Genomic DNA, 27,713 nt, shown 5'->3' on the forward strand with positions numbered 1-27,713 from the left:
CGGGTTCGAGTCCCGGACCAGGACGAATTTTTCTTCAACTGCGAGGCTTTCTTTCGAGGAACCCGGTTGGGTTTCCATTGTAGCAAATTGCTAGATTTGGGTGGATGTCTCAGTTTCCCTTTAAATACGGTAAGCGTTTCTTTTTCGAATTTTCGTGCTGAACCTGCATATAACGAAATCCTCTTTATAACAAAGTTTTTCGGGAATTCGTCAATTTCGTTATATCCAGGTTTAACTGTATGCATTATGTATTATGTAATTTGAGGATGGTGCCGTATGGGTTTTCATCTGCTTTACATGCATATGTTTCTTGTGTCTTGCTGCATCAGCTCAAGCAATCTACCTTTATTTTTTTTTATACATTACCTGACAGGAGATACCTCTGACAGCCTTACTTTAGGAGCTCTTGGGGTCAAAAGTTCGATGGAATGCCGTCTGGTCACTTAAAAAGATATTAGTACAACAGGTCACTGACCAATGTTAAAAAACAGTTTGACGTTCCGGGATCTGTACAGATCCCTTGTTCGCAAAGAGCTGGTCATTACAAGATCTGTTTGTATATGCTTGAGCACTCGTCCCAGTGTTCGAGAATACATGTCCAAATTGCCTTGCATCCTGTTGAGCGTGTTCTCATGTTTTCAGTGGTTTGGATGACAAAGATGGCAAGTGATTCCAGGCGTAGTGTTGTTGATAAGTTCCTTTCCATGATAATGGCCTTTGCCTCGTCCCAGTTTATTGCATGGCATGTGTTTCAACATTCTCAGCGAAGGTATTTGATGCCACATGGCCAAGAAATAAATAATGATAATTCCAATTATGTCGACCCATATCTTTTTAGGAAACAAAACAAAAAAAACTTTGAACATGACAAACTTTTACAGTGTAGACCGCTTATAACGTAAGTCGCCGGAGTCACGAATATCCGTACTATAAGCGGTACCGCACTATAACCAAAACAACGATTTTATTGCGATAGCAATTATATGGACACTCCAGGCACATTTCTAGCTGCTCTAGCTCTTGCCGCGAGGTTCCGTATAAAGTCCAAGGGCGATAAAATAGTCGCCGCACACTGTATGCTGTATGTGCGAGTGAAAGCATGCGAGGCTGAGCGTGTCTCAATCTCACCCACGCAAGCGAGGAAAGTGGGAAGGAAGTGCACTGTCTTCTGTCGTGCGCAAGGCTTAGAGGGGAGGGGGGGTGCGTTTACTCTCAGTGCGCACGCCCACCCACAGGGGCCGCTGCCTCTTGAAAACCATCTGCAACGGGGGCACAGTCCTCCGTGCACTAAGTTTTCGCGGCTTAGTTCACTTTGATGCGAGCGGCAGCACAAAGGTCAATTCGCTCGCTGCAGCTGCCGCGCTTCTTCACTATTGGGTTCTGACAGCAAGTTTCCGCAGTCATAGAGTGAGATGTGTTCATGTTTGCTTGTGCGTGCGTGACACAATGCTTGTTAATGCGCAGAGAGCCGCGGCAACGGATGTGCTTTTGTGCGCTCCTGCCAATGCGTCATTCTGCCCGCTCCTTGCGAGGAATGCTGGGATGCGTGGCCGGCGTGGCTTGATGTGCTGGGCGAAATATATGAACGCAGCTATTCACGTGCCAGCAGCGTTGGAACACGCCCGACGGCACGAGACACGCCGGTTGTTGGCCACCATGATGTCACGGAGCTCGACGTGCGCACTCGCGTTATGTTGGAGTATATCTGCGGCTTGAGGGGAGCGTTCGCCGTCTCAGTTGACTGCCAACCTTCCAGGCAGCCGCACTGTAACCGGTATTTCGTCTCCCACAACTGTACTATAAGTGATGCATGTATACATGGAGTGCTATGAGAAAATTAACGGGAGTCTGAAAAGACCGTACTGTATCTGGTCCTGCACTATAAGCGGTTACGTTACAAGTGGTCTATACTGTGGTATTTACCATAAGCTCGGCTACTAAATCTCATCCTCGTCAGAACTGCCATGCCAGAGAAGTCTTCCTCGGCACCCAAATGACGTCCACGGTGCCGTCAAGTGTATTGGGTATGCAACATTTTTTAAACTTAGTCTGGGTAACCTCCACTAAAAGATCCGGCGGGCGTGAAGGAGGAACACCGTTAACTCAGTACTTTTGCTAGCTTTGGTCATGAATATAGGTCTATAGCTCCTTTTGGGTAACATTTTCAAAAAAACTATATGTCGACCTATATTCGACTAAATACGGTATATCCTGTACCTGGCTAGGTAAGGCCTGTGTGTTAGTACATTGCTTAAGTGCGTTTCGAACAAGTCTGTCGATTATGGTTTGGCTTTCTCTTCGTCCGAGTGTATGCTGCTGCTTCTTTCCGTATAATTTCTGTGTACTTATTTATTTTGTGTCTGTCTTCGAACAGAAAAGAATGCTGCAGGCCGCTTCTACAGGCGTGACAGCCTGGTGCCCTTTCGCTCGGACGAGACCCATGAACTGCGACCAGTATGCGACATGCGAAAGGCATCGACCCGCACGCTGACTAAGGTGGCCTGCTCATTTCTGAATTCATCGAAGCCATGTACCGTGTACTATGGCATCTCTCGTGAGGGCTTGGTGCATGGTGTCATGCTGAATCGGAGGGAGCGCGATGCCCTGCGCCTGGGTGTTGATATGATGGAGCGTGATCTGCGTCCTCGTCCGATGCTAGAGAGCATTGGCATTGAGTTTGTGCCGGTGTTGCGCACTCCCACGGATTCGCGTGAGACAGCCTCCTGCTTTGTTGTGGAAGTGATGGTGCGAGGTGCTCCCGACACGCTTTACACTACTTCAGACGGTCGCTGTTACTTGCGCGATGGCGACATGACCTACCAGGCCACCACGCAAGATGTGCGTACTAGGATTGTTCAGCAGGAGGAGGCCCGCTACCTGCAAGCGCCAAACACTACTACTTCTCTAAGTCCTCTTCCCACCGATGTAAGCCAGCCATCACTTCAACCCTGGCACAGAGTTGTGTACTGAGCAACAGAGTCATCTTTTTGTCAAGTAGAAAGTGAACCCTCCGTAAAGAAATTCTATTTCTTTGCCAAGTTATAGGTTTCGCTAGCCAAGCATAGGCGCTACTGCATTTTTGGTTGTATCACTGTATTTTCTGGTCAATACTCTCATTCACGTTTCCTTTATCCATTTCATTTGTAAGATCCAGTGTGTTAATAAGCAGAGTGTCTGCAAGTGTATTTAAGAAATACTTCTTTATTTTTCTCATATTTCCTGAGGTCTTTTTTTTTTCCTCACCTTTAGTGCAAGCTCCTTCATTGAGGTTGAGAATGTGCCCGCTATTACGAGGACCATAAAAATAAGCTTAAAAAGTTGCATTTTTAATGTCTGGGTTGACTTCTTGTGTACCTAATGTGTGCATTAAAAGGAACCTAATTTTCTCCGACAAAAGAAAGAAGACTATACTGACTTTTGACAAGTTCTATAATGTGTTACAAAGATGTCAGCAAGACTTTACCTTGTCATCTACCAAATAAAGACAATATGAGTTTGTGGTTCTGCTATGCTTTCACTGCATGCAGCTCCTGGAAAATTAACTCACCTCCTGCCCATTTATGAACAATGTCCCGGTTGGGTACACATTAAAAAAAAGTGTGGTGAACAAGCATGAGTAAGCGTAGCTTGCATAAAGGTGACACGCGTACTCTTACTCTTGCAGACTGGGTTCGCTAGAATTTGACATGCGCAACTGAGGATAAAAATATCGCATTAGAATTCATGACGTTTATGTGGCATTTATTGTCGTGTAAACCTAAATTGTTCTGGTTTGTTTGGATTTTCTTGCTGTGGTCACCAGATGAATATCTACAGTATGCATTCATTTTGTGACAATTTTAAATGTGGTTGTCTCAACACTTCATTCATATTACCATAGTTTTGATAAAGGTGCTAGTCAATTTTTAGAATTCACAAATTTCTTCTGAGATGCAGGAACTTTCATTTTTCTTAACACCCTGCAAATGTATATTTGCCCACAGGAATATGGGATGCACTAAACTCTCTTACGCTGCTTAAAACCCTAATTTTAGCTTGAGATGGCATTCCCCATTGGTTCAGTGCTAGTCGTAATGTACTTTTTATGAGTGCTTTGGCAAAATGTTGCCTTGTTTTAATGCTCTCAATGTCATATGGTTCACAGCATTGATTTTATCAGCTGGTTTGACTGCAAAATGCTTGTTATCTTCCATTATTTAACTTTGCCTCAAAGCTACCATATAGCAGCACCAATTTTGGACAAAATGCTGTTTTTCTATAAATACATTGCACATGTAGCACTAGTATCGTGCTTCATCTGAAAATATTTTTTTATATACCGCTTTTTGTGCTTTTCGCCTTGTTTACTTTTAAGCAGTAACAAGATAGCAGTTTATAGTGAATTGCTAGCTTATGTTGTTGCTTGTTACTTCACTTGCAAGTTCTGATGCAATATTTCACTTCTGGTCCAGTTATTTGTTAAATAAGGATTTTATATTGTCATACTACATGTTATTTTTTCATATCCATGCCAAGTGCCAAAGTCAAAGGAGTCTATTGGTTCAACAGAAGTAGTCATATAATGGTAGTGTGTGCCACTAATTGTTGTATGGCATCTTGTTACACTTGTTCGGTGTGCTTTGATGTATAATCTGAAATATTCTGGCAGTTTGTATTTGCTCTCTTTCTGAAGAGTTATTTTGTAGTCTTATCATTTCTAACTCTAGGAAAATAAGACTTCCACAAGGTATTGCTTGGACAAGGCATAAAACATATTGTTTAATTTGCCTACCGTCATACTATGTATGTTTTCCTCTGAGTCTCTCCTATAAAGAACGCCTGCCAACTGCTGAATACATTGTGTAGGGAATAGGAGAGAGCTTTTTATTTTACTATTTAGTTTTTAGTATGTTTTTATTTTAGTGTGTAGAAAGATCTACTGTAGTTATAGCATTGTTCTATGAAAGGGAAAGTAACGTAAACCAGAGTGCATGCCATCACTGTTTGTGTGATTAAATTGTTGCACTTGCATAATGTGCTGTGATATTTTATCTCAACTATTATGACATTTAATTAAACTTGTATGTGTTAATTTTTCAAATAAAGCATCCTTCAGTAGGCCTTTGACTACTATAGGAACAGCACTTTCACAAGATACAAGGTATTGTACTGACAATCCATGAAAGAAGAAAGACAAATAATACAGGGAAGAAAGGGAACCAAGGAGCCCGATTTTTGTTATCATATCATAAGAAGCCAACAATGACAACATAGGGGAAATTACTTGTACTTACTAATTGAATTAAAGAAATTATAAATTAATGGAAATGAGAACGGATGAAAAAACAACTGTCCGCAGGTGGGGAATGAACCCACGTCTTCGCATTACACGTGTGATGCTCTCACCATTGAGCTACCGCGGAGCTGTTTTCCCATCCACTTTCTGGGGTATTTATGTTTTACAACTAGAAATAACCCTGGGAGTGTTAGCCAGTGCCACCCACAAACCTAGGGGCGGATGTGGAACATCCTTTCTGCTGCAGGCATCACAAGCATGTGATCTTTTTGGGTGATGGCAACTGGTTAGTAAACCCACATATGCTACCTGAAGGCATCAATGTTGCCGGATTCGAGCCCTCGTTATGTAATGAACGAGAAGAAAGGGAACCGAGCAGCCCGATTTTTATTATATCATAAGAAGCCAACAAACGACACCAAGGACAACATAGGGCAAATTACTTGTACTTACTAATTGAATTAAAGAAATAATAAATTAATGGAAATGAAAACGGATGAAAAAACAACTGTCTGCAGGTGGGGAACGAACCCACGTCTTCGCATTACGCGTGTGATGCTCTCACCATTGAGCTACTGCGGAGCCGTTTTCACATCCACTTTCTGGGGTATTTATGTTTTACAACTAGAATTAACCCTGGGAGTGTTAGCCAGCGCCACCACCCACAAACCTAGGGGCGGATGTGGAACATCCTTTCTGCCACAGGCGTCACGAGCATGTGATCTTTTTGATTGATGGCAACTGGTCAATAAACATTCAGGTAGCATATGTGGGTTTATTGACCAGTTGCCATCACCCAAAAAGATCACAGTGCTCGTGACGCCTGCGGCAGAAAGGATGTTCCACATCCGCCCCTAGGTTTGTAGGTGGTGGCGCTGGCTAACACTTCCAGGGTTAATTCTAGTTGTAAAAGATAAATACTCCAGAAAGTGGATGGGAAAACGGCTCCGTGGTAGCTCATTGGCGAGAGCATCGCACGCGTAATGCAAAGACGTGGGTTCGTTCCCCACCTGCGGGCAGTTGTTTTTTCATCCGTTTTCATTTCCATTAATTTATCATTTCTTTAATTCAATTAGTAAGTACAAGTAATTTTCCCTATGTTGTCCTTGGTGTTGTTTGTTGGCTTCTTATGATATGACAAGTAATACAGGTAATACTACTAGTAATACCCTTCAGTGGTGCACATACATGTGGCATAAATTTTAACAGAATCAAGAAAAACTATGTGGAAGGAGTCTCACAGATAATTATTCAGCTGTGTGATGTAGAATTACTGCGCAGCCATTTGTGAATCGCCTAGCTGCAAAGTGCCCACTGAGTATTGCAGTACTGTGATATGGACACTCTCTGTTCTCTAGGACATCACTGCTTTGCTCAGAATAAAAATAAAAGGTAAAAAAAAGCGCACTCTTGGCTTCAGTGTCGTAAGTGATGACCGACATTGAAGAGTCAGGCCAACATTCACTTGAAGTCGTGCTGGTGATTGTTGTTTGCAGAGCGAAGAGCAAGAGGCACATGTGTAATTGTGTATCTGGCATGTTGTTTTTTTTTGTGGCTTGTCTAAAAAAATGTCAGTTTCGCCCTAAGGGCGATGCGATAAATGCGATAGCAACACAGCAATGTCATACGAAGTAAGGTGAGCGGCTTTGGTAGCAATATGAATTGTAGTAAACATGAGCTGATGAAGTAAGCAGGTGTGCTGCGGCGCAAGTAGACCGACATGAAGAGAGACTCGATTACCACGAGAAGGCGCGTGTGAAACGGTGGTGTTGATGAGAAGCGCTTCCCGTGGGCAGCGCGTGCGAAGGGACACACCTGTAGCGCTGCACTGCCGACCCGGGCAGCATTGCATGTGTAGCGTGCGTTGGAAAATGTGGCCCGACTATTACTAACTGATTGAACAAGCGTGGTGTGAGCGCGCACAAACAAACATGAATAGATCACACTGAATGACCGCAGACGACTGTCAAAACTCTGGCAGCAAGCGCATATATACGCCGCAGCAGCGGGCGAAGGTACGTGCGGTCTATCGCTTCAACGGAAACTGAGCGGCGAATGCACGGCGCATAAAGGTCAGAGCCGTGTGGAGATAAGAGACGGTGCGGTCGAACGAACGACGAGCGCGGTTGTTGGCAGCGTAGAAGTGCGCCCCCCCCCCCCCCCCCCCCCCCCACCGCTCCTTCCGGCGCTGGCTTCCCGCTTCCTTGCTTGCGCGTGGGAGAGATAAGAGACTGTGCGGACGAGCTACGAGCGCGGTTGTTGGCAGAGAAGTGCCCCCCCCCCCCCCCCCCCGCTCCCTCCGGCGCTGGCTTTCCGCTTCCTTGCTTGCGCGTGGGAGATTGAGTGCGTTCGCTCTCGCTCTCCGTGATAGCGCGCGTCCCGGCACGCTGCCTCTGGGGCATACGGCGCGCGGCGAAGATTTTATCTATACGGAACCTCACGGCTACGGCGACGGCGACGCCGACGGCAGAAATCCGGTTGAAGTGTCCATATAATTGCTATCGCAATAAAAAAAATCGAAGGAAGTAGTGTATAATTGCTTTGCAAATTATAGGAAAATTGAGAAGTTAAAAGCTGTTGATTATGGTCAGCAAACAGTTTTATATTTCTTGCTAAAGGTACCCTCATGTCTACCGCATGTCTACCCTCATTGTTTTTGTTTCCTACCTGAAGATTATTAATGACATTTCTAACGTAAAATTAGAGGTACTGAAAACTGAGTTTTAATGACCAAGTTCTTTATAGTGCAATGAAATGCTCATCCTTATAAGTGTTTATACCTGCAGTGGTTACTTCCAGAAGCACATACAAATTTTGTAAGCATGATTTTTTGATCTGTGCAATCTAAAAAAAAAAAAAAATAGGAGTCCCGATGTCAGCAACACTGAGAAGTGAGAGCGACGCCAATAGCCTGCTTCGCCAATTTGGAAAACAGAACAATGGGCGGCTTCCACGGGAGTGAATGCAACTTTCATTAACCATCCACATTTTGACTTTCTTACACCATCCGGAAATAAAATGCTGCTGTAATAAGTTACTGCATCTGTTGCTGCTGCAAATCCTAGTGCTAGCTAGTGACAACGTGGTGCCGTCTTTTGTGCTCGCAGCGCCATAGTGCTCACAGGGCCACTATGGCCTCCGAGAATGGGCTACGGTGCGTACTTCTCGATCTCGAAGGCAAGCGCTTGCGTGGCGCAGTGGTAGAGTATCTGGCTCCCACGCAGCGGGCGCGGGTTCGATCTCGGAGGCCATGATGCCACTTTTTTACTCGTAACAAGCGAAGATTTGGCTGCACATTGCAAGTTACAGTAAAAGCCTATAATGAAAAAAAAATATTAATCCTCGTTTAATGAGGAAAACAGTGCTCGTTTCACTCAATACGAGAAACGATCTTTCCATCAGCCGAACTATCTCGATTCACCTGCGCTTGATTTTTCAATTTTTTTATTGTGATAGCAAATATGGGCACTCCAGGCAAGTTTTCGCCGTCGCCGTGAGGTTCTGTGTAAAGTCCAAGTGCGATAAGATCGCGCGCCGTATGCTTAGGAGCGAGAGAAAGCGTGCAGCCAACCATATTTTTTTTTTCGCTGCTGGCCTAAATTTTCGCAGCGGCTTAATCGTGCTAGACTCGGGTGGATTACAATTTATTCTTTTCATGTGTAAAACTCTATGCAACTATACAGGGCGTCCCAGCTAAATTTAGCCAAGTTTAAAGATATGTTAAAATATTCGAGAAGGACGTGACCAAATGCATGTTGTTGGCTGTTGTATGGATAAATTCACTATTTTTTATTTTGTCTAATTGCATATTTAGTCAATATTAATTAATCAGCTTTGCAAGTATAAGTTTAGGACAGACTAGCAATGAAAATTTTTAAAGCAGTCTAGGAAACATGATTCAGCGGCTTATAACTTCCTACTTGTCCCGTAATCGTTCTTTTTTTCTATGTCTTAGAGGAAGCCGCGAATATGAACAAAAAATCATGTGACATGCCCGCTTGCGCGTGGCGATTGCAGCGCTCAAACGTGCCGCGTATGAACGAATAGCGCATGCTGGCGTTCAGTGCTAGATTTACGCCAGGGATGTGCTGCCCTCGTGGCGGTTCACGACGGCGATAAGCATATCAGGCCGCACAATACGCGGCACGTTTTAGAGCAGTGCCATCGCTGCGCGCAAGCGGGCATGTCACACGTTTTTTTGTTTTTTTTTTCACGGGTTTCTTTAGGACGCCGAAAAAATTATGACTTAACAAGTAGGAAGCAGCTGAATTAGATGCTTCTTAGAACGCTCTACAACATTTATATTTGAAAGTTTTGCCCTAAAGTTGACACTTGCGAATTTAGCGATTTAATCTCCGGTAATTATGCAATTAAGTAGAATACAAAAAAAAAAGAGTGACTTGCTCCATACAATAACCAACATCATTCATTTAGTCGCGTCCTTCTAGAATGTTTCAGCATATTTTTAAACCTAGGCGAAAGTTAGCTGGGACACCCTGTATACAATACCATGCAATAACTCACTTAATACGCAAAGAATGACGCGCAGCGATGCAAGGTGTTGAAGTGTAGGAGCTAGCGCAACAAGGGCCCTGTTTTTATTCTTTTCCGCGGCGCCTCCCACGACCCCTACACACGCGCGTAAATCACGGTGCAGCGCAGATATACCTGACGCCGCCTGAACACGACGCGAAACCGCCACTTGTGGATTGGAGCAAATGGCGGTTTCAAGTGACGTAGTGCCATTAGGCGCGCATAATATTTGGTGTCCGGTACGGTGTAAGTAGGTGATCCGACGGCGGCGCGAGGCGCGGCCACTAAGTGTGACTACGCACGGTGCTGCCGCAAGGGGCAGCACCTGTTCTGGGGGCCACTTTTTCGCTAGCACCTCTGCCGCACGCGCGGCAGAGGTGCTTTATTTCGATGGATATATGTCGTTCGCCTGCTTAAAACAACTCTATTTGGTTAGAGGAACGTCCCTTTATTTCTGCCGACATTCCGATTGACTCCGATGCGGCGAGCAGCGGCTACCTAGCAGCGGCAAGAGCAGCGCGCCGTCTGCTCGAGCAGACGACGTGTCTCTCTCGTGTTGCAAATGACGGTATTTTGACAGTAAGTGGCATGAAACCTTCTACCTGCCCAGGATTTGGCGTCTGAATAACGAAAAATTGCATATCTTTAGGTATGGGTGTTTAAATGCTGACGGAGGTCGTAAATTATCCACTCTTGTGCCGCTGCTCCAAGGCCTCCTGAACACCTGCTGCCCCTAGCGGCGGCGCTCACTTCCGGTCACACGAAGTGGCCTCTCTCTCATCCCAGCGCGGGCGCGCCGTCGGAGCACCTATCTTCTTACACCGTGGTGTCCGGCAATGTTTTGTGGCTCTGTTTTGTGATGCTTTGGAATGTGTTTTTATTGCGATAGTAATTATATACGGACACTGCAGGCGCATTCCCGCTGTCGCCGTCGCTGCGATGTCCGCATGAAGTCCAAGTGCGATAACATCGTGGCCGTGCGCCGTATGCAGTGGGTACGAGTGAAAGCGTGCGAGTGTGAGCCGAGGATGGTGGCACTATCCTGCCCGCGCAAGGGAGAAAGGCGGGGAGGAAGCGCGCCGTCTTCAATCGCGCGCGCAAGGCACTGGAGGGCGTTTTTACCGGTTTTACTCCGGCTGCGGCTGCCTATGGCACGGCTGAGCGCGGCCGCTCTAGGCGTGCCCAGGGCTGATAGTTTCGTGTGCGCTGTGTTCTCGCCGCTTAGTTCGTGTTGAAACGAGAAGCAGCATGAAAGTCAATTCTCTCTTCCTCACGCCAGCGTTCTGACAGCGAGTGTTCGCAGTCATCGAGTGAGATGTGTTCATGTTTGCCTGTGCGCGCGTGACACATGCCTGTTAATTTAGTTAGTAAGCGAATGTTTACAAGTTTGTATATGGCCGATAAAACTGCTATCCTTACTTTGTATAGCTGTCTAATAATTTGCTGTCGCAATCGATGCTTCACCTTTCGGGCGAGACTGCGACTTTATGTTTACGGCTTATTTCTGTGTGTATTTGGTGCTGAAACAGGCCTCTCTTTTGTACGACGCTTTTTAAATGCGCAAGTATTTCTATGCCTACCCAACGAGGAAACCCGTCCGTCCGTCACTTAAGACGATCGCTTTCAAGATGGGACCTTCGTGCGGCCTCTCGCTTCAACGCGAACTAAGCGCCGAGAATACAGCGCACACGAAGCTATCAGCACTCGCCGCACTCTGCTCCCATCGCAGATCGCTTTCAAGATAGGGCCCCCGTAGATGCGGCATCGCAGCCGCCGCCGTAGTAGAATGCCCTCCCTCCCCTCACCCGGAGCCTTGCACGCGATGTAGGAAGATGGCGCGCTACCTCCCTGCTTTCCTCACGCGACCGCGCCATACGCCGCCGCCGCCGGAGTACAGTTCATCACAGTTGATAATGGTTCGACGCGGATGGATAAGGCGCTAAAACGCGATAACGGCTTATAATCGGAGCGTCATCATCGCACCTGGCGCCGCCACCTGCAGTAGTTTGCTTGCGTCATCAATTCACCTTGCGCCGCCGTCCGCAGCACTTCGTGTAGCCGCAGCGCTGTCGTTTATACTGTTATGATGCGGCCGTACCGAATGCGTGCCGCCGGCCGTACCGTGTTTCACATGCCGAACGACAAGTGATACAACGAGAAGTCGATAAGATGACATCTTGCAGTCCGTGGGCGTCCCCTTTTGTCCTTGTCAAGAAAAAGCACGGCAGTTGGCGCTTTTGTGTCAATTACCGACACCTCAACAAAATCACGCGCAAGGATGTCTACTCCTTGCCGCGTATTGATGACGCTTTGGACTGCTTACATGGAGCCAAGTATTTTTCATCCATAGACCTTCGATCAGGCTATTGGCAAATCTCGGTAGATGACATGGACCGCGAGAAAACTGCCTTCGTAACACCTGACGGCCTCTACCAATTCAAGGTTGTGCCGTTCGGTTTTTGTAATGCCACGGCAACTTTCGAAAGAATGATGGACTCCTTACTTCGCGGCTATAAATGGTCTACATATCTGTGTTACCTAGGTGATGTGATAGTCTTCTTACCAACTTTCGCGAGTAATCTAACACGTCTGTCGGCCATTCTTTCTGTTTTTCGACGCGCCAACCTGCAATTGAACTCATCTAAGTGCCACTTTGGACGTCGTCAAATTACTGTTCTTGGCCATCTCGTCAGTGCCGCTGGCGTTCAACCCGATCCTGAAAAGGTTCGCGCTGTCCATAACTTTCCTGTTCCATCTTCCGCCGCAGACCTAAGAAGCTTTGTCGGACTCTGCTCGCACTTCCGTCGCTTCATCAAGAATTTCGCCGACGCCGCTCGCCCACTGCTGACTTTTGCTTTGCTCAATGGGGCCTTGCTCAGACCAAAGCCTTCTCCGCCCTCGTACGCTTGCTAACGGCTCCCCCATTACTGGCTCATTATGATCCATCTGCTCCCACTGAACTTCACACGGATGCCAGTGACCATGGAAATTGGGGATGTACTCGTTCAATGGCAGCGTAACGTAGAGCGCGTGATTGCATACGCCAGCCGCCTCCTGTCACCCGCCGAGAGGAAGTTTTCAATTACTGAACGGGAGTGGCTGGCGTTAGTTTGGGCAGTAGTCAAATTTCGCCCCTATTTGTACGGCCGCACATTTTCCGTGGTTACCGATCACCATGCCTTGTGCTGGCTCTCGTCACTTAAAGACCCCACTGGACGATTGGGTAGGTGGGCGCGGCGGCTCCAAGAATATTCGTTTGCTGTTGTATACAAGTCCGGCGGCTTGCACAAGGATGCCGACTGCCTCTCCCGTCATCCTGCCGACCGCCCTGAAAATGATGCGCATGACAGCGACGCTTGCTTCCTAGCCATCTCTGATCTGCGTGGCATTCGCACTGAGTACACGGTGGGATGACTGCTTACGTCACGGTTCTCATCGATCGTCTCCATTCTGGACATTCGGAGCCCACGCTGCACATGTTCGTACTCCGCGACGACGTTCTCTACCGTCGCAGCTTACGACCTGAAGGACCAGAATTTTTACTCGCTGTCCCGCGCCATCTCCGGACATCTGTTCTTGAGCAGTTGCATGACGCACCTACTGCAGGCCACCTCGGCGTTTCTTGTACTTACGACCGCGTACGGCGCCGCTTCTACTGGCCAGGCCTGCAGTGTACCGCTCTGTGCGCCGCTACGTTGCAGCCTGTGCGCTCTTTCAGCGCCGCAAAAAACCTGCTGTGCGTCCCGCAGGATGTCTTCACCCCATCGATGTGCCCCCAGAACTATTCTTTCGCGTCGGTCTCGATCTTCTCGGCCCTTTTGCGACGTCGACATGTGGCATTAAATGGGTCTTCATCGCGACTGACTACGCGACCCGGTATGCGATCACGCGAGCTTTGCCCACAAGCTGTACAACTGAGGTGGCGGTTTCCTTTTACATGACGTCATCCTCCATCACGGCGCACCCCGTTATGTGCTCACTGATCGCGGCCGCACCTTCTTGTCCCGAGTTGTTCAAGACCTACTTCCCTCCTGTTCCACTGAGCACAAGCTTTCCACCACCTACCACCCGCAGACAAACGGACTCACGGAGCGGCTCAATTGAACGTTGACAGAAATGCTGTCTATGTGCGTTTCTGACGACCGCAGTGATTGGGACAACGCGTTATCCTTCGTGACCTTCGCTTACAATTCGTCCCGTCACGAGACCGCTGGCTTTTCACCATTTTACCTTCTATTCGACCGCCACCCTACTCTACCCTTTGACACCATTGCTTCCTTCCTCGACGAACACTCGCACTGAATGTGCTCAAGACGTCTTCGCCCGGGCTCACACGTCACGCCAGATTGCCAGCTCTCGGCCCACTGAGTCTCAAGCCGCGCAGAAGATCCAGTACGACCGCCGACATTGGGACGTTCGATTTTCGCCTCGCTCCGTTGTCCTCCCATGGACACTATGTCGCCACATCGGCTTGTCTAAAAAGCTGCTGCCGCGCTACACCGGGCCCTACACGATATTGCGTCAGCTTGGCGACGTCGACTACGAGATCGCCCCGCTAGACTCGTCTGTCCGCACTGACGTTGTGCATGTGTCTCGGCTGAAGCCTTACTTTGCCGCGAGTTCACGTCCCTTATATAGTTAGCGCCGAGACGGCGCCTTTACAGGCCGGGGTTATGTTAAGGCGCAACCGAGAGTGGCGCCAGTCAGACGACGATTTGGCGTGTGGTGGTGGAATCGGTCTCGACAGCCATCTTGTTTATGTATCGTTGCCGCTCTTGTATATATTGTAAATACATCTTTATATGTGACTTCCGCATCGTAACAATACTGGCCGGATCAAGTTTCATAACATCGATAATGACACCTGGCTGCGTGGAGATGCGCAAATGGCAGCAATGCTCACGCATACTTAGACAACTCCCAGAGGAGCTTCTGCGGGAATTTTTATTGTTTAGATTCAGTATTAAGAGAAATAAAAGTAATCTTTAAAAAGGGACAAACGATATATTTATACGGCTGCTAATACTGTTGATAATGTTGGTTTAATTAATTAGTAAGCGAACGTTTACTGCTATACGGCCGATATATATAAATACGAACCTTACTTCGTCTAGTCGTGTAACACTTTCCTTGAATTTTTACCCTCAGTCTATTGACATTAGTTTCGAAAACCAGCATCATGTGCAACGTAAGGGTGTTTGCATTGAATCATTGCTCGCCCCCATTCGATCGGATATTTTTCTTAGCACCTTTGACAAACGTGTAAATAGCATTCTGGATGAGTCGCGCGCGCCCCTACCCTACTGAGGCACGTAAACGACTACCTATAAAGGTCATTAACGAAGTACCGCAGTCGAGGACAGATGACATAGTAGAAACGGTAATTAACACCTTTAAAGTTCACGTGTGAGCGTCCAAGTGACAACTGCATTCGTTTCTTGGATTTGAAGCTCACGCTGTTGAACACGCATGTGTGTTGGGAGTACCAGCCACGGTTGAGCAAGCAGCTGATTTCGTATGACAGTGCCCACTCCAAATTAACAAAAGAGGAGTCATTATGACGTGTTTAAAGGAATATATTCCTTTAGACACATCATAATGACTCCTCTTTTGCTAATAAAACTGCTTTATTTAGTGCTTAAGCACTAAATAAATCTTGCGTTCACAAAGTAGAAAGCAGCTATAATAACCAGGTTACAAGGCTGAACCAAGCCGGTTTTCCGTCTTATTTAGTTCCTAGCGTTTGTGATAAGCTTCTTCAAAAGCTCTAACAGGTAAGAGAGGGATTTAAAGGAAAACCAGGTGATAGGAGGAGGATACATGTGGTCCCATATAGGCACAGGGTGTCCCACAACCTCAAGAAGGTTGCGCAAAGGCATAATGTTAATATTGTCTTCAGTGCGCCGTGTAAATTGGCTAAGATATGTCCTATAGTGACCAAAGCAAAACCAGACCCTTGCTCTGCACAATGCACAACAAATGTCGTCTGTGATCTGCAACCAGGTATATATTGGGCAAACGGGGCTTTGTTCATATGAAAGGGCGTGAGATCACAACTGTGCCGTAAATAACAATGCGGGCGGGCATTTGGCTAGACATTGTAAGGGTTGCAAATGCCGTCCAAACCTTATTAATCGCAGCAAGTTTCTGCGCATTCCGGAGACAGACTAATACTGAAAGCCTTTTACATTGCGAGGGCCGAGGGCACGTGCATTAGCTGCCCGTCAGTGGCACTTGCCGACAAAGAGATAGCCTTTCTGATGCGACTGAGGGTTCTTGACGTCACGGTGGTGCAATTGGTTTTCATGTATATAGATATTGTTTGTTCAAAAAAAAAAAAAAAAAGCGCCGGCCCGTTGTACCTGTTTTATTTTTTGTCCTCGTCTCTTTTTCGCTGTTTTTTCTTCAAGTATGTTACACTAACTCGTCCACACCAAGCTCCTGCCACTTTGCTATCGCTATCAATGTTTCGCCATATGGGGCGAGACTGAATTTTTTCGTTGAGACAGCAGTATGGAGAAAAATAAATAAGCATTGCCGGTGGCTAGATGTCATTGAGGTGGTTGAGTTTCTTGAAGCAGCTGGAGGCTATGAGGTGTGAGAACCCTGAAAAGCCAATTATGTCATTGCGGAGCAGCTTCTGGCGCCAGAGTCAGCAGCCAAACTTACCAAGCACCATGTCATTATTCGCCGCTCCTAAGTAATTGATCTGCTTGTTACCACAGGGGTTGAGCGACCTATACTTGGTGTCCCAGCTAAAGTTAGCCAAACTGTGAAAAGCGAATAAAGAAAAAAAAAACACATGGTGCAAGATACTGTTAAAGACATATGGTGTTCGTTCGTAAAGCTTTTGGCGGCCGAACACTGCAGGTCTTATAATTCTTTTAACAGCTTGGCTAACGTTGGCTGAGACACCCTATGGGCGTCTTGCGCTGGAGTTTGAGGTATAGTAGCGGCGCCTAGTGGCGGCGAAAAGCGTCATCTGGGTAGTACCAGCTTGGATAGTATTGAGCCCTGGCTGTGGCGAAGCACGTTTCTAGCCCGCGTTTTGCGTCGATTCGCACTTCTTTCTGCCCTGTTTCGAGTGCGAAAAGGCTCGTCACTTCCTACAGACAATGGCGACCAGGCTGCGAGCTGGCCGCAGCCTATAGTTATACGAAAACGGACTCTCCGTCGAGCTGGCCGCAGCCTATAGTTATACGAAAACGGACTCTCCGTGTGCCGTGGGACGTAATGCTGGAAGCAGAAGACATCGGCGACGCCGATCCGGAGAGACCTAGCTCAGCCTCGAAAAAGCATCACCGTCGTTACTGCTGCGTCGTGGGCTGCCACGAACAAGAAGGCCTGAATCCCAACATTAGATTCTACCGTTTTCCTTCAAGGCCTCACGAAGTGGAGCGTCGGGCGCGCTGGATAACTGCAGTTCGTCGCGCTGGGTAAGCGAAATGGAAGACCGACATAGCAGCAGGCATGGCTGGTGATTTACGATTCGAGACCCGGCCACAGCGACAATTAACAATTCGACCGGTGCGAAGTGGTGAAGTGACCAGGTGTGTGCAAATGACCACAAATGGTCGGGCTGATTCGGTGACAATTCACTACCCCACTACGAGCAGCACAGGTTAGAGTTGAATGTACTCATCCTTGACCTCAAGCCAACACGTTGAGGCAGCACAGCAAGGTAGTATTGATTACAGCACATCGTTGTTCGAGCGCTATCATTAAAAACTACATCAAGCGAGCAGCGCACGAGCTCGCGCTGTAGCGTGATTCGCACGTACGTACGTTACTGCGAGCTTATATGCATTGCATCAGTTAATTATCAATTGCTAGAGGGACAGATGGCCGCTACTACAGCGCAGGCATAATTACTTGTCTAGCGGCATGCAGTCAAGAAAGATTGCAGGAGGCCCGCCGTTTCGCGGCATGTCGAAAGACCGCTGCCGTCGCGGCGCGCACGATCGTGCGCTCGAGCAGTTCGTACACCGCGGCATGCTGAAAGACCGCTGCCGTCGCGGCGCGTACCGTCGTGCGCTCGAGCAGTTCCGTACACATGTCTGCTTATCGTTGCTGTGAATTCATTTATAGAAAGTATTTCCTCGCGTTTGTGCGCCTGAATCTAGCAGCGTGCAAACCTTACCTGAAGTTCAACTTCATACGTGCGTGACTCGCTTCACTTGCGATTGACACCGCGCTAAAACTTCGCCGCTTATTTCTTGAACGGCGTACACGTATTCGGCGTTGCATAATTTCTTGCCTTTACGCAGCATGCCACCCATGGAAAAATCTTCGGCACCCGATATTCGCTGCAAGCCGTGGTACAACACAACCGAAAGTGGCGGGTCCATATTGTAAACGTGCTTCCCGAAGCAGACGACCGAGCTTGGTACTACCCAGTTTCGGATTGAGGGCGCTTTTTAGCACCATTTTTGCAGCGCCCCCTGGGCAAGGAAAGAGCCCCATATAGGGGCTGGGCTGTGAGCTTCGGTGACCACGTCACCATCAATGTAGCGTTTTAGTTCGCAATATAAATCTACTGCGCGGCTATGCATGTTGGACGTCACAGAGAGGGAGACTAACAGCCACACAATGCTAAAAATTTGCTAAAGGCTGATATTGCGGCAACACTGTGCAACATCAATACGCACTGTCTGATCCGAGTATGTAACATTTATCGAAAGGATAATTCAGTCAATAATTAAGGCTGAAGATCGGTCTTGTGTGGTTGTGGTTGTGAAACTAAATAAAGCAGCGTCGCTATTGTTCTACTCGTCGGTGAGCATTATTTTTGAGAAAAGTGCGAATATCCGTCTCTAAATGTCTCAGCTAGGAATGTGCTTTGCAATGTTCGCAGGTCCTGCTACGAGTAGGTTTACTGGGCGTTCTTGGAACATATACGAAACGTCCAAAGTAAAATGTGCTTTGGTTGTCCGGCAGGCTAAAAGAGCCCCGTGGGATTGATTCGTTCCGCAGGAAATGTTATATTTAAAGAATACACCGGAAGCCCACCGCGCACCCTATACTGCATACATATCAGACGTTCCACATATCGCAGCTAACACTACTTGACGCTCCCGACGCACGTATACTACGTACACTCTTCGAGCAACTAACACAAATTTTGTTACATCTACGAGGAAGTTTCGATGGTCAAGGCAACCCGCTGGGCCGTGATTTACCCAGCCTTTCCCTGTTCCAGTCACCGACCACGCTTATAAGGCCGGCCCACGAGCGTACACAAACAAGAGGCGCTAGTGAAAGGCTTGACTGCATCGATATTTCCTCAAGAGCATTTCTGTGGCACGTACTTCTTTCATATGTACCCGAAGAACAAGACAATCGGAAAGCGGAACACGCAAGGCATTAATTCTGGATCCCGTTGGAAATTTTCCTGTGGCAAGCAGCAAAATTTGGCGTGTCTCATTTGCTGACGAGTGGAGAGCTGGCTGGCTGCCCACAATACTTTCTATTTGTGATAGTGCCCTTAGCGCCCACGGCTGTTCCAGAAATAGACATCGGACTGCTCACTTAACTACGCGTCGAAAACAGAACGAAACTTCCCACGCCTTTATTTTTAAGAGCGCAGAACAAAATCGGGGACGTTGTCGTTGCGACGAGCGCCCGAAGGTCTGTAATGCAGTGATTTGGGCTTGTTGGTATGACATCGTGAGGCTTATAGCGCATGAAAAAGACAAGGACGAAGGAAGAGGTGACACTCACAGGCGCTAACTCGCATCGTGGGAAGAGCACGAGGAAGATTAACTCGCGAAATTATCGAAGCAGAAATGATCGATAGGCTCGGGGACAACTGTATTTCTCAGCCATCTATTGCCCTTTCCCGCAAAGAGTTAGCTTACCTGCGTAATGGTGTGTAAGGTGTTTTTGTGAACGGCGCATGTATGATGATGTATGCGAAAAAGTTGTATATATGTGTGGGTCCTTTTCTCGAAATAATATTGTTGCAAGTTAGCGCCTGTGTGTGTCACCTCTTCCTTCGTCCTTGTCTTTTTCGTGCGCTATAAGCCTCACGTCGCCCGAAGGTTTCGTCTCTATAAAGAACCTATCGGTGGAATGAAACGTATTTAGGGCGACATAGCACTCTTAAGTACGGCGAGTATTAATTGACGACTTGTCGAGATGTTGGGTCAATCCAAAGGCAGTGCAGCCACTTTTCAACAATTATTTGGGAACTGCATGTGACATTAGACTGATATTACACCGATTCCATCGCCTCGCGCGTGTATATACGTTACGTGACGTGTATAACGAGAACGAAATATTTTCATCCACCCGTGGGTATAACGAAGCGACAACCTGCACAAGTTTCTCACAAAGAAAACATTGCAGCTGCAAAAACAAAACAAATGTCCTGTTTACGGGGATCGAACCCACACCTTTCTGGGGTGGTCGCGCTACAGTCTGAGCTAACGAGGACCTGTATTCACGAAAAAGTTGTTACGATAAAACTGTTCGTAAAAGCACGTGCTTAACAATCGTGATGCCTGCTCAGAACTTCGCACTTAAGCGTCACATAAGTGGCACGAGAAACAATGCAGTCAAACGGGTTCGCCAGAAAGCTATCTTATAGCGACGCACGCTTGACCATATTGTATTCAGGAATGCCGCGGAATCAATGCAAACCTGAATTTTCTTAAACGATTTGTGCTCAGAGCCTGGAAGTGCAGCTGGTACAGTGCAGTTCGCACAGACAGTTGCATAGAAGGGCGTGTCAGAAAAGAAATGAAAAATGACTTTGCTAAGCTTAAGGAAGATCTTCTCCGGGAATTTAAATCTTCAAAAGAGTCACTAGAAAGAGAGTTGAGAATGGAAATCCGTGAGCTTAAAACTGAACAAAAAAACATCACCCAAAGCCTTGAATTTGCCCATGGAAAAATCATGGACCTGAAACTTAAGTTAGAAAACGAAGAAGCAAAAAACGCACAGCTCGGAAAGGAAAATGAGGCTCTAAATGCGAAGTGCACAGCGTTGGAGGGTACTGTAGAGGAGGTAAATACTCGTTTAGCAAATGCAGAGCAGTATTCAAGGAACTGCAAAGGGCTTCGAAAAACAAGCAAACGAGAGCGTTCCGGACATCCTATCCAAAATAGGTAGCGTCATTAACGAACCGATAACTGCAAGTGATATCGAAATATGCCACCGCGTGCCGACTCGGAACAGTGACAATATGAACATTGTAGTTCAATTCAGGTCGCGTGCGAAGCGAGATGCAGCCCTAGAAAGCGCAAGGAAGACTAGGTTCACTAATGCTGACATTGGACTTCTCGGCCGGACCCCAATTTTTGTGAATGAGCATCTCTGCCCAGCACGAAAAAGGCTTCTCGGTATGGTCATTAAAAAGAAACATGAACAAAAATGGAAGTCTGTGTGGACTTCCAACGGCAAGATTCTGGCAAAACAAACTGATGACTCAGAAGTTGTGTACATCAACAAGGAGCAGGATCTTGCTAGGATATGCAATACACCTAGGTCGGTGTAGCAGCACGTAGTAGTATTTTTTTGGCAATATGGATTACTGCGAGTTTTCCCTCCCACAATCAATTCAACAGAAGCAGCTCTCTCACAAATCTGTTCTTCATTTGAACGCCCGTGCAGCATCGAACAAAGAAGAATCCATTGTAAATTTACTTAATCAATTTTATTTTAAATTTAGGATTGGTTATATCACGCACTCTTCCAGGCACATATCAACTACTGCAGCCTAGTATGGCTAACAACTACTAAGACAAATAGTATGAAAATCCACGTGTTACAAAAAAAGATAGTTCGATACATTGCAAACATTCCGTACTTATCACACACTGGCGTTGCATTTCACGCCTATAAGATTATGGCCTCTCATCACATATACAACTTTCGTATCTTACGCTCGTTCTATTTTTCGGCTAGCTCCATTCACGAATTCCTTACACACACAGCTTCATTAAAACCCGCACTAAGTAACAAATGCACACGAAACACGGACCTGCGGTTCACACCGCGTTTCCGCACGAACTACAAGTTACAAACTCTGGAAAATAATTTACCTAGTATCTTAAACAGGTACAAGCATACCATGGGCTTTACTTTGAAACAGCTTAAAGATTATTTCCGAAACATGTAGCCTTATAATACTGTTAACTATCAGGATGCAATTGCAAATTGTACAAGTGGTTCTATTTTAAATCGCGACTAAACTTTTCAAACCTATATTATTGTTCGAAATGGATTTGTTATAAATTTTTACTGTTGGTATATCTGTGATCTGTTAAAGTCTAATCGGTTTATTTGTGTATTTACAATATATACGTGTGTTAGTATATATGTGAGTATATGTGCAAGAATATGTGCATGTCAACTGTATGTGGTATTAATGGTTGTTTTCTTTTTCATCAGTCTGTTTGATCTCCTGAAGGTCACCACTGCTAAAAGTTTTTAGGTTGCCCGGGCCTAGTCAAGCTGTAAAAAAACAGCTTTTTGCCCAGGTATCCCTTCCAGAAATGTGTATTTTGTTTTCTGGAAAATAAAACTGTAATGTAATGTAATGTAATGTATTCAGGAATGCCGCGGAATCAATGCAAACCTGAATTTTCTTAAACGATTTGTGCTCAGAGCCTGGAAGTGCAGCTGGTACAGTGCAGTTCGCACAGACAGTTGCATAGAACATACCTCGCTTTCCGGCGGTAGCTGTTTTGGGATCTTCCGGCTATCGACGGGTCCACATGGAACTGTGCATAAGACATTGCACAACTCCCGTTGCTTCGGATAGCTGAGTGGTGCTTGTCAAATTGTTTTTAAGACTCACAAGAGTGCTGAAGTATAAACAGTAGCGACAACTAACGTTAGTGTAAGCACACTTATTTTAGCACAATACTTGTAAAGTTCTGAAACGAGGGTCTAAGTGGCTAGATTTGTGCTCCTCTCCTTGTGGGAGACGCTCCTCTCTTTGTGGGAATAAGAGTGTTCGACTGGAGTGGATCGCAGGATGCGAATTTGCGCACATGTTTTTATCCTTCCCCTTTGTCCCTATGTTCAAATTGAGGGCAAAGCGCCATCATTTTATCCAACAAAGGTGATCAATCAGCCAACGTAATACTGTCGTTATTGAAGGGATGGGCTCCATGTTAGATATTGTAAGCAGTATCGTCGCAGCACGTGACCCCAAAAGGGCACCAACTGGAGGCTTTACGCCATGCAGGGGAGCAAGGGTCGTATTTATTTGTTGTAACGATTCTTTTAATTCATCATCGATTGTTGTTTTTTTCCCCTTCGATATTGGTTCGCGTTTAGCCACGACACTGATATCGCCGGGATCGGTCGCTTTTGGCGTGAAATGTGATAAGAAATGAATAGAATCGAAGGTGAAGAATCCTTACAAAGTACGGTCCCATATGAGATTTTAATAGAAGGGAACATACGCGTACATTTTGTAAACAAAGTGTATACTACGGGGAAGATGAAGGGCACCCAAACGATATCACATACATGTATACGTGGAAAGCAGTCAGGAATATATATATATATATATATATATATATATATATATATATATATATATATATAATAAAAATCGGGCCCCTCGGTTGCGCGCATTTTGGCCCCCTTCCCCCCAGCCGCACGCGGCGCCCTGATGTGTGCCTAGGCTTCGCAGAGCTGTCTCCGTTTAGCGAGCGGGATGGTTAATTTTCGCGCGCGTATATATATATATATATATATATATATATATATATATATATATATATATATCCTGTGCTATTCACTGCATGCTTAGACGAAGTATTCAAGCTCTTAGACTGGGACGGCTTAGGAGTGAGAATCAACGGCGAATATCTCAGCAACCTTCGGTTTGCTCCGCATGCTCCATACGGGGTCCTACCCCTCTAGGGGCTTTCTGAACAAGCTTCACCTCGACATTGATCCATTCTGCCCAGATTGTGGCACTGAATTTTGCTCATTAAACCACATGCTCTGGCAGTGCCCTGTGTTACAGGATTTTAACCAAGAAGAAGACTGGACGAAGGCCATCACAGACCCCAGACAAGACGTCCAGCTCCTGGCTGTCCAGAGGGCCCGTGAACGAGCGGAGAGGCACGGCCTCTCTGTTCCGACATGGGACTAGCCAACGGCTAGCAGGCCCCCCTGCCTAGCTTCTCAGGACCTCAATAAAGTTGGCAATTCCTACGGTGCTACAAAAACAGACAGAGATTCTTGGGGAACTTCGTTCTGTAGCGAAACGTCAGGAGACACTTGAGCAAAAGTTTTCGCAAATGGAGGATAAATTCAACGCCCTTGAAGATAATTTGTTATCGGTACTACCGTTAAAAGATAAAGTGAAGCAATTAGCTACGCAAACCGACAAACTTGCTGTCACGTATTCCAAGCTGCATGAATTTAAAGATGACATGAAAAATAGATCTAGAAGAAATAACCTGATCTTTTTTGGCTTCCAAGATGCAGCCACCGTAACTTGGCAAGATTCAGAGACTAAGGTTCTTGACTTTTGTAAGGAAAAATTAAACGTCTCTATTTCTGCTGATTCGGTTGAGAGGGCTCACAGGCTCGGTCGCTACACGTCAACAAAAAAAGAGACCTATCATAGTTAAGTTTCTTTGATTTAAAGACAAGCAACACATTCTCTTAGTTGCGTCATGGCTGAAAGGTACACATTTTGCTATTAGTGAGGACTATAGCAACAAAGTTCGACAAGAGAGGCAAAAATTAATTCAGTTCGCGAAAAACAAGGGAGGGGACTTCAGGCTACAGTATAACAAACTAAGAATTGGCAAGGACACTTTCCTTTATAATGCTGAAACCGACAACGTGGACAAGATTAATACGTAGCAACTCAAAAAGCTTGTCTCATTTGCTAGACAACCAGCCGGCACGGATGACATTGTGTGTATTGTTGTAAACTATCGCAGCCTAAAAAATAAGACTATTGAATTTGCCGCCCCCTTAGAAACGACAAAGCCACATGTAGTACTTGGATCTGAATCTTGTTTAGACGACACAATAAATGACAATGAAGTTTTTCCAACTTGCTACACTGTCTACAGGAGGGACAGAAATGCGCATGGGGGAGGCGTTTTTGTTCTCGTTCGCAATACAATATTTAGCTCCCTGGTTGACGTTGAAGCAAACTCAACTGAATTTGTTGGGTGCAAAGTACTCTTGAACAATGGCTTGTCGGTGGCATTCGGTTCTTTCTACAGACCACCCAATTCAAGAAGCCCGCAGCCCCTTTTAAATTTAAGCAACATGCTGCTAACATTACAGACAACGTACATAGTGTTGGCAGGTGATTTTAATCTACCAGATGTAACATGGCAGCATTTTAATCCAGTGCTGGGCAATTCATCACTCCTGTACACGGTCTTCCGTGAAATGATAAATGCTCATTCCTTGTTTCAATTTGTGGAAAAGACGACGCGGGTTACGGCTAACAGTGCAAGTGTACTTGATTTATTCTTTTGCAATGAACTTGATATTGTGTCTTCTGTTACCTCGATACCTGGTATCAGTGATCATGATGTTGTCGTCGCCAAGGTGTCCTGCGCGACCAGGAATTGTCGCTCTGCGCAGCCACGCAAGGTCTTTTTTTATGAAAGGGGCGATTATACGGCAATATCATGTGAACTAGATAATTTTCTTCCAGAATTTATACGTCTTAGTCCATGCCTAGACATAAACGCAATGTGGGACCTTTTTAAAACTAAAATATTGTCCTTGACACAAACTTATGTCCCTTCACGCGTCATTACTTCCCAGCGCCGAGGCGATAAACCGTGGATTACTAAAGAATTCGTACGATGATAAACAGAAAAAATAGGATATTTCGTAAATATTGCCAGTCGCCGAATCCTCCATTGCACGCAAAGATGAAGGAAATCAGCAAAAGAATAGCAAAGATGATGCGTAGTTCACATAACACGTTTCTCTGCAATCTTGGACACAAAATGAAAACTAACCCTAAGGAAATGTGGAAATATGTCGAAAGCAAAAAAAAAAAAAAAAAAAAAAAAATCCGGTGACGCTATCCCTGACGTCATGGATGACAAAGCCTACGGCACAGATACCTTGGGAAAAGCAGAAGCCTTCAATGCTTATTTTCATTCTGTGTTTTCACGCTCAAATGTCGAGGTTACTCGATTGCATGACGTCAGTGTGTTCACACAGATGAGGGAAATTGAGCTGTCTGAAGCTGGCATCGTATCATTACTACGAAAGATAAACGTTCACTCGGCTCCCGGTCCTGACTATATTTCAAATTTTGTGCTAAAGAACTGCGCATTGTCTGTAGCCCCTTTCTTAACTATGCTGTTTAAGATATCCCTCCAAGTAGGTGCTTTGCCCTCGGACTGGAAGAAGGCAAATGTTATCCCAATTCATAAAACCGCTACAAAAATGAGAACGTGTAACTATAGGCCAATTTCACTCACAAGCGTTACCTGTAAGACATTGGAACATGTCATTTACACAAACTTAATGGCACACCTTCAAGAAAATAGCTTTATTAGTCCAACGCAACATGGCTTCAGGGCTGGCTTTTCTTGCGACACTCAGTTGATCGAATTTTGTCATGATATCGCAGCATTTATTAACTCCGGTATGCAGGTTGACTGCATATTTTTAGACTTTCGAAAAGCATTTGATACAGTATCTCATACCCTGTTACTACAAAAGCTGTCTTATCTTAACATACCAAATACCCTCCTGAAGTGGCTGGAAGCTTATCTTTTAGAAAGAAGCCAACGCGTGATTCTTGGTGGTACCCGCTCATCTGACGTTTCTGTATTATCAGGCGTGCCACAGGGGTCCGTCTTGGGGCCCCTACTTTTCATTATATTCATTAATGACCTAACTGAACGTTTGTCTTGCCATGTTAGGTTATATGCAGATGATTGCTGTATTTACCGTGAAATTTCATTTGAAGCAGACAGCGAACAGCTACAAAGCGACCTAAACAATGTTATGACTTGGTGTTCCACCTGGAACATGACCCGGCCTCAATCTATCCAAATGCAACCTGTTAAGATTCACAAACAAAAAAACAGCCCCTGACGGCAAGCTATTTCATGAACGCCACACAGCTGTCCCTTGTGAAAGAATATAAGTACCTAGGAGTTATTTTTTCCAGCACTTTAACATGGAATGCGCACGTTGATTACATTGTATCGAAGGTTAGCAACACATTAAACTTCTTGAGACGCAACGTCAAACAAGCACTGGCCTGTCTGAAGGAAACCCTGTATATGTCGAATGTACGCCCACTTTTGGAATACGCGTGTAGCACTTGGGACCCTTTTACCAAAGTTAACATCGATGCTGTGGAGCGTGTGCAATCGCGAGCAGTCCGTTTCGTCACAGGTGATTATGACTATTCTAAAAGGGCTTTTGAAATCAGAAATACTTTGGGATGGCCTCTTCTTAAAGACAGGCGCAAATATTTACGTTTGTCTTTGTTTTATAAAATATTTCATGGTTTAACGGGCATTGAAAAAGAAAACTACATACTGGAGCCTACATATATATCTGCCCGTACTGATCACACATTAAAAGTGCGCGAGTTTGCTACCAGAATAAATCTTTTCAAATATTCATTTTTCACACGCACAATTAAACAATGGAACAAACTCCCGCAAGAAATTGTCTCCGCTTCCCTTTCAACATTTACACTTGTCCTTCAAAGTTCCATTTCATCTCAGCCTGGGCTCACATGAAAGTTATTGTTCACAGTTTCTTCTCCTCCTTCTAGCGATGTGTGCTTGCGATTTGTGCTTATATTTGTGCCTGCTTCTATTTGTGCTTATATTTGGGCTTGAGTTGTGCTTGCAGGTCAATCTGTGCGATTTGTCCTAGCAATTTATTATTTTTTGCCTTTGATAATTTTAAACGAAATTTCATAGTT

At 45.8% G+C, this 27,713-nt stretch overlaps 1 protein-coding gene and 1 non-coding gene across 9 annotated transcripts in view; one reads left to right on the top strand and one right to left on the bottom strand.

Moving 5' to 3' along the window:
• The window catches only part of LOC119436666 (uncharacterized), a 91,359-nt gene extending 86,260 nt beyond the window's left edge, over positions 1-5,099 (top strand). For all 8 annotated transcript variants that reach the window (XM_049659552.1, XM_049659563.1, XM_049659549.1 and 5 more), the window contains exon 8: positions 2,375-5,099. In XM_049659552.1, coding sequence (XP_049515509.1) covers positions 2,375-2,970 — 596 coding nt within the window. In that variant the 3' untranslated portion in view covers positions 2,971-5,099. The remainder of the gene's footprint in view (positions 1-2,374) is intronic.
• Positions 5,100-5,330: 231 nt separating this feature from the next.
• Positions 5,331-5,402, bottom strand: Trnat-ugu (transfer RNA threonine (anticodon UGU)). Its single transcript has one exon. It is a non-coding gene; the product is annotated as a tRNA-Thr (tRNA).
• Between the last annotated feature and the right edge of the window lie 22,311 nt (positions 5,403-27,713).

The sequence above is a fragment of the Dermacentor silvarum genome, chromosome 1 (genome assembly GCF_013339745.2).
Source record: "Dermacentor silvarum isolate Dsil-2018 chromosome 1, BIME_Dsil_1.4, whole genome shotgun sequence".
Lineage (NCBI taxonomy): Eukaryota > Metazoa > Arthropoda > Arachnida > Ixodida > Ixodidae > Dermacentor > Dermacentor silvarum.